Source organism: Grammomys surdaster, unplaced genomic scaffold (genome assembly GCF_004785775.1).
Source record: "Grammomys surdaster isolate TR1022 unplaced genomic scaffold, NIH_TR_1.0 205, whole genome shotgun sequence".
In the NCBI taxonomy this organism is placed as follows: Eukaryota; Metazoa; Chordata; class Mammalia; order Rodentia; family Muridae; genus Grammomys; species Grammomys surdaster.
In genome coordinates, this window is record NW_021604650.1 from 2,797,651 (window position 1) to 2,805,066 (window position 7,416).

Below are 7,416 nucleotides of genomic sequence, written 5' to 3' on the forward strand. Positions count from 1 at the left end.
AATAGAGACACGGACAACTCCGAAGCCAGAAAGAGACAAACGAGCGCGGTGTGTGTGTGTGTGTGTGTGTGTGTGTGTGTGTGTGTGTGTGTGTGTGGTGGGGGTCAGAAGTGTGAGAGGTGGGTATTGGCAGCACCCACCTCAACAGCCCTTTGTGAGCATTAAGTTAATGCACTAAGACTTCAACAAAAACGCTTGACAAATAGCAGTCAATCAATGTGGACTGACTCGCTCTGGAATCTAATGAGGTCGGCCTTCTCCTTGATCGTCAGTCACGCTGGTCCGGTCTCTAAGCGCCCCAGAGTGCACAGACCAGGAAGCTCTGGTCCGAGGGGGCGAGTCCAACCACGCCCCTTCTGCGTCCGGTCTGGGTTGGCCCCACCCCGAAGCCGGCCAGACCCGCGGGGCCCCTTTAAGGCAGAGAGCTGGCCGGCTGGAACGTGTTTCGCCCCCTCCGACGCCGCCGAGGTAGCGGCTTCACCTTTAAGGCGGCGCGGGGACTGCTGGGAAGGCCGGCGGGATGGAGGCAGCGAGACGAGCTCACGGTCGAGGATCCGGGTGAAGCGGGACAGGAGTAAGAGCCAGAGTCGGGCCAAAGGAGAAGGTGCAGGTCGGCGCCGGCTGTTTGGGCCGGGAGACCCAGTCAGGCCGGATCGTGAGGAGCGGTTCAGGTTGGCCTAGAGGAGGAGTCGTCGTGGGCGCGGCCTGTGGGAGGACCCGACCGGCCTGCGGGGAGGGGGCGCGGTCCTGGGCTGGGGCTGGGAATTGGGCCTTTTCTAGGGAGGGTCTGCGGGCCTTTGGCCAGCCTGTGGGAGGGGTCGTTGTGGGCGCGGCCTGCAGAAACCTGTCCCGAAACTAAAGACCGCAGCTTCCCCGGAGCGGCGGGGGCGGGGACGGGGTGTCTGGGCTTGGTCTGCCCTGGGGGAGGGGTTCTTGGTTCCGGTTGTCCTGGGGAAGGGGGTCTTTCGCCCGGGCTGAGACCCAGTTGCCCGGGGGGCCTGTAGTCTTTGACTTGGGAGCGCCTTACAATGCCCTAGTGCTTTGTGTCCTGATTAGGACTGTTCCGAAAAACCTCCGAGGCTGGGCTTTACAGAAACTGGCCTGAGCCGGTGGTCTCGGGCAGAATCAGGGTCCAGCCTCTCTTGAGCCACACCGCATTGCGTCTCCCTAGGCTAGACAAGCCTGGCGCGCCCCCTGTAGGCCGCTTGCTGGCACGGCGAGGACTGCGGGCTGAGGGATCTGGACACCCTTAGGGATCTAGGCGTCCGGGGACCTCCGGGTGTTTATCTAACTTGGGGTGGACAGCGGTGTGGCCCTAGGCCCTGCGTCCACCTGCCCCACCACTTGCCTCCACAGACGGCACGACCATGGCCACGATGGTGCTTCCTCGAGAGGAGAAGCTGAGTCAGGACGAGATAGTGCTGGGCACCAAGGCCGTTATCCAGGGTTTAGAGACCCTTCGAGGGGAGCATCGTGCCCTGCTAGCTCCCTTAGCTTCTCATGAGGCAGGCGAGGCCGAGCCGGGCTCACAGGAGCGCTGCCTGCTCCTGCGCCGCTCCCTGGAGGCCATCGAGCTGGGGCTTGGGGAGGCTCAGGTAGGTCAGTGTTGGGGCTATGGTGGGAGATTACTGGAAGGGCCCTGGTAATATAGGAACACCCTCAGCAAGGACACACTTGTCTCTTAGAGCGTCACATTAGGACAATAAGTAATGTTAAATGAATTCACGTTGGAAATGCCAGCCCTGCCCCAGTGGGCACCCTTACCTCACACAGCAGTGCTATTCAGGCCTCATTCTACCTGACAGACTGGATGACAGAAGAAAACAGACATATTTTAGTAACCTCCCTTCACAATTCAATTAATTCACTAATTCATTAAGTTCTACAGCTCATCACTTACTTAGTGTGTGCTAGACAGTAGGTTAATGCCCAGGCTGCAAAGTTCAAGGCAGACAAGATCTCTGTCCTCAGTGGGCATGGCGTCTGTGATCTCAGCACTTGAGAGGTGGAGGCAGTAGGATTCCAAGCTCCAGGCCAGTTTGGATCACATGTAAGATTCTGGCTCACCTTACTGCCCCCTCCAAAAAAAAAAAAAAAGTAAGATGATTTTTTCCCCTAGTACAGTAGGAGAAGAGAAACACACAAACACACTCAACTGATTACTTGAAACAAATTGTGATCAGTGCTCCAGGGACAAGATCTTGTGGTAGTTTATAGAAGGGAGTCTTATCTGTTGATCAGGAGCTAGAGGGAGAAAGGGCTGGCCTCCAGAAGAGGCCACTAGAGGAGCGCTGCATGTGTAAAGATCAAGGTAGGGAAGGCCATGTGCTTGAAATGAAACAAGAACGGTATACCTAGAACTTACGAAAGGGAGAAAGGGACACTAGAGGTCTGTGGGGGCAGAAGCCAGACTATGTCCAGGCTATCAGGAAGCCTATGGAGAGTTCTAACAAGCAGAAGATGTCATCTGACTTGGCTTCTGAAACCTGTGAGCTGCGAGAGTTAACCTTAGTAGGTCAAAGATGGACTCTTGGAACAAGTGACCAGGAAGCCACTATTAGGCTTCAAATAAATGGAAGTTTGAATTTGAGGGGTAGCCATGGAGACACCAGTTCTGGATACTCTGGAAGGAGGCTCAACAGGACCTGGGGTTGGGGAGTTGCAGCACAACTCCTGGATATCTGTGCTTTTAACAAGTTTCGGGATGAAAGGCCATTTAGGTCCCCATATAGAGGGCTGTTGGATAGAGAAGGGTTTTGTTTTCCTTGGTTCTTGGCCAACCACTGCCTGGATCCAGAAATTCAGGGGATTTTGTATTGTCTTAATTTGTCTTTAAAATAGTAAACAAGGTGTGGTGGCATACGCCTTTAATTTCAGCTCTTGGGAAGCAGAGGCAGGCAGATTTCTAAGTTCAAGGCCAGCCTTGTCTACAGAGTGAGTTCCAGGACACAGAAAAACCCAAACCAACCCCTACCCCCCCCCCAAACACCCCATAGTGATCATGTCATCTATTGTATGTACTTCCAGGTTGGTTGAGGACTTTCTTTGTTTGCTTTGTTTTTGAGACAGGGTCTCTACATAGACCTGGCTATTCTATTCAAGCTGGCTGGGAATTTACAGAGATCCACCTGCCTCTGCCTCCTGAGTGCTGGAATTAAAAGCATATGCCATCTGGACCTTTTTTTTTTTTTAAGTTTAGTGGTTATAAAAACACCTATCCCTTGAAACGTTCCACATTTCTAATCCTAGCACTCTAGAGGCAAAGACAGGTGGATCTCGTAAGTTCAAGGCAAACCTAGTCTACAGAGCAAGTTCCAAGACAGCCAGGGCTACACAGAGAAAATTTGTCTTAAAAAAAAAAAAAAAAAGTTTGGTAACTAATTAGAGAATGCAGGGTCCTAGACTCCAACCTTCTGGAAGGCAGAGTGTTACCTCCTCAGCCCGTTAGCTGTCAGGTACAGAGATGGTATGCAGGGTTCTACCCTCACTAGTATGCAGGTCTTTCACAGATAGAGAACAGAGTATCGTCGAGAGTCCAGGCAGTGGAGATGGAGCATGGGGAAAGCATGGCTGAAAAGAGGCAGTGATCCTGGTCCATGAAGCATAGATAGGAACATGTAGCCTATACCAAGTTCCAAGACTGACAGACACTCAGAGAATCAGGAAGGGCATCAGATGTTTAAAGATCTGGGTGTTGAGACTAAGGCCAGTGGATACCTTGCCTGTCCCCGTGGTTAGCTCCTCAGACCTGTCAGGGACTTTGAACACTGCTGCTTCCCTTCCCTTTAGCAGGCAGACAGGGCTATGGACCCTCAGCAGATTAGGATGAGGTCTTTTTGTGCCCTTTCAACCACCTGTCAGGGTTCTTTGAACAATCACTAGAACTAGGCAGGAAGCAGTGACTTATTTGGTTATGGCTACAGCGGGTAGAGTGTAACCAAAGGGAAACAAAGGGAGAGTCTGGGAGCTCAGATCCCACAGGATCTTAGCCTGCAAAATTACCAAACCTACTCTTGGGTTTGAGCTCTAGATTGTAGTCTGTGGTACTGGAAATGGAAGAACTCAGGCCTGACAACTACGAAGCCAGAGCCTGGCCTTTCACTGGCCCCCAGGTGGCTGAGACTGCAATTACAGGCAAAGTGATGGTCAGGGTTCTGATCCTGGTCTGGCTGGCTTGACAGGTAATTCTGGCATTATCAAGCCATCTGGGGGCTGTGGAGTCAGAGAAGCAGAAGCTGCGGGCTCAGGTGCGGCGCCTGGTACAAGAGAACCAGTGGTTGCGTGAGGAGCTGGCAGGGACGCAGCAGAAGCTGCAGCGCAGTGAACAGGCGGTGGCTCAGCTGGAGGAAGAGAAGCAACACCTGCTGTTCATGAGTCAGATCCGAAAGCTGGATGAGGATGCTTCTCCAAATGTGAGCCCCAGCTGGCCAACATCCAGTTCCCACATGCCTGGTGATACCTATGGTACCTTGTCTGACATTCATTCCTGTCTTCCTTTCCAGGAGGAGAAGGGTGATGTCCCCAAAGACTCCCTGGATGACCTGTTTCCCAATGAAGATGAACAGAGCCCAGGTACAAAAGGGTAGTTAGCTCTGGGTTGAGGGAAGGGACAGTTGTTTTATAGGTCCTGTAGGTCCTATAGGTCACAGGAGGTGGGTATTAGTGGGATCCATGCTCTTTTTTGCCTCATTTCCAATCACAATATCCTAGCATGTTAGGGTTTAAAAGGCAAGTCTTGGCCAGGCAGTGGTGGCACATACCTTTAATCTCAGCATTGGAGAGGCAGAGGCAAGCAGATAGATCTTTGTGAGTTGGATGCCATCCAGGGCAGCCAGAGCTGTTACACAGAGAAACTCTGTCTCAAGGGCAAGTTCAAGTCTTCCCTGTTGCATCTCATCTCCCTGAGCTCCATGGAGAGCAAGTGTCATGCTTAACAGTTCTGGAGGATCTGGACATGCTCTATAGTCAGTTACTTTCTAGGTCATTAGAGGAGAACCATGCAGGGCCTTGTTGAGCTGGGCCACAGTGTCTCACTTAAAATGTAGGTGCAGAAGGACAGGACTCACTCCTTGTGCGGTAACTAAACCTACTCTGTAAGTTCAGAAGCTGAGACAGATTGGTGACTTGCCCAGGTACACATGAGCAAAAGGTACAGCTGGCATATGGCAGCCTAGCTCAGAAAGGAGAAGGCACATCTAACTTCCTACCCTTGGCCCTTTAGCCCCCAGTCCTGGAGGAGGAGACGTAGCTGCACACCACGGGGGCTATGAAATCCCAGCACGGCTACGTACCCTCCACAACCTAGTAATCCAGTATGCTTCACAAGGCCGCTATGAGGTGGCCGTGCCCCTCTGCAAGCAGGCACTGGAGGATTTGGAGAAGACATCAGGCCATGACCACCCTGATGTGGCCACCATGTTGAACATCCTGGCACTGGTTTATCGGTAAGGGCACCCCGGCTGTGTGGGCACACCTGCATCCTTCCATATGAGTGTCTCAAGGGACAGTTGACCAGCATAGAAAGATGAACATGCCTCTGTAAAGCTGGCCTCCAGTTGGAAATAAACCTGTCAGAGTTTTAAGAAAAGGTTAGGCCAGGCAGTGATAGCATACACCTTTAATCCCAGTACTCAGAGGATCAGTACTTGCAGAGAGAGACAAGAGGATCTCTGAGTTAGGGGCTAGTCTGATCTACAGAGTCAGTTCCAGGACAGCCAGGACTCCACAGAGAAACCCTGTCTTGAAAAAGAACCAACAAAAAATTAAAAGCTTGGTTGTGAATAATAGCAAGGGTGACACATGAAAACACTAGGGTCACTGGGAGCCAGCATAGCTTTTTCAGGCACCCAGGCTTGAGGATGGGCTGTGAGAAGTGAGTTAGGAGCCAGGTATGGTAGTACATACTTAGAAGCACTTTGGAAGTAGGAGGAAGACGATTGGGAATTGGTTTTACACCTAATTCAAAGTTACCTCAGGTTACATGAAATCCTGGAAAGAGAGGGAAGGACAAGGGAAGACAGGTGGGGTGGGAAGATAAATTGGCCCAGAACTCCTGACTGGATTTCTGTGGCAGAGAGTGACAGTGAGCCAAGGCACTGGGGATCACTTAAAGAGTTACTCAGGGGTCTAGGTATGAGGTGTGTCCTTAGTGAGGTGTGCTAAACTGCCTAATATCCTCAGAGTTCTCAAGGGTAGGGCTACACAGGCCTCCCATGCTCTGAGTTGCACTCCTATCATGTCCACTCATCAGTGACCCCAGGAGGAGTGCCTACAGGGACTACGGGCCCCTGGGGGCAGGCTTCAGGCTGGAGGACACTCCTGAATGTCCTGCCTGCTCCCAGGGACCAGAATAAGTACAAGGATGCTGCTCACCTGCTCAATGATGCCCTGGCTATCCGGGAAAAGACACTGGGCAAGGACCACCCAGCTGTGAGTAAGAGTTATAAGTGTTCCTCTCCAACCCTCACAAGTTCCAGATCCCCCTGCCTGTTAGGGCCCTGAGTGAAGGCACCTCCATTCTCCTACACCTAGGTGGCTGCAACCCTCAACAATCTGGCTGTTCTGTATGGCAAACGGGGCAAGTACAAAGAGGCTGAGCCACTGTGCAAGAGAGCATTGGAGATCCGGGAAAAGGTGGGAGCAGGCAGGGCCAGGAGTGCTGAGCAAACAGAGTAGAATCTGGGCAACTCTTAACCCAGCCACTGACTCTTACCAGGTTCTGGGCAAGTTTCATCCAGATGTGGCGAAGCAGCTCAGCAACCTGGCCTTGCTGTGCCAGAACCAGGGCAAAGCCGAGGAGGTGGAATACTACTACCGGAGAGCCCTGGAGATCTATGCCACACGCCTTGGTCCTGATGACCCCAATGTGGCGAAGACCAAGAACAACCTGGTGCTCTGAGGCTAGGCGGGAGGCTGGAAAGGACGGAAGCAGGGAGGGGGAGAGCTGATGTTCAGAAGGAAGGAGAAGGAAAGCTAAGCTCCCTGCAGGCTGCTTACCCACTCTTTCCCATCCAGGCTTCCTGCTACCTGAAACAGGGCAAGTACCAGGATGCAGAGACCCTGTACAAGGAGATCCTTACCCGTGCTCATGAGAAGGAGTTTGGCTCAGTCAATGGTGAGTCCATGGTTGTCATGTACCTCCAGTTCATTTAATATAGTCCTACTCAGCCAGGAGTACCCAGGACAGTCCTTGGCCTTGCAAGCCATCTTGCCTAGAGTTTGGCAGAAGCCTAAACTCACCTGTGGATGGTACCTGCAGGAACCCACACACCCAGTTCAATGCCCTGCCCAGACAAATTGGCAAACCCCTTCCTCTGTCCTGTCTGTCTGACAGTCTGTCTGTCTCTCCCTCTCCCTCTCTCCCTCTCTCCCTCTCTCTCTCCTTCTCCCTCTCTCCCTCTCCCTCTCTCCCTCTCT

The 7,416-nt window shown here is 52.5% G+C and overlaps 1 protein-coding gene across 1 annotated transcript; it reads left to right on the forward strand.

The window, feature by feature from the left end:
- The first annotated feature begins 420 nt into the window (after positions 1-420).
- On the forward strand, positions 421-7,410 carry Klc2 (kinesin light chain 2). Its single transcript, XM_028770979.1, has 9 exons — positions 421-671; positions 1,357-1,595; positions 4,182-4,412; positions 4,503-4,572; positions 5,222-5,444; positions 6,342-6,429; positions 6,532-6,633; positions 6,716-6,889; positions 7,015-7,410. Exons 2-9 carry the CDS (start codon positions 1,368-1,370, stop codon positions 7,150-7,152), a joined length of 1,254 nt encoding a protein of 417 aa, XP_028626812.1. The 5' UTR covers positions 421-671; positions 1,357-1,367; the 3' UTR covers positions 7,153-7,410.
- Positions 7,411-7,416: the final 6 nt, after the last annotated feature.

Bases quoted from the DNA above. Each gene is read 5' to 3' on its own strand.
- Klc2 (XM_028770979.1), top strand. From the start codon at position 1,368: ATGGCCACGATGGTGCTTCCTCGAGAGGAGAAGCTGAGTCAGGACGAG. The intron at 4,413-4,502 runs GTGAGCCCCAGC...CTTCCTTTCCAG, and splicing joins ATGAGGATGCTTCTCCAAAT to GAGGAGAAGGGTGATGTCCC. The intron at 6,430-6,531 runs GTGAGTAAGAGT...TCCTACACCTAG, and splicing joins TGGGCAAGGACCACCCAGCT to GTGGCTGCAACCCTCAACAA.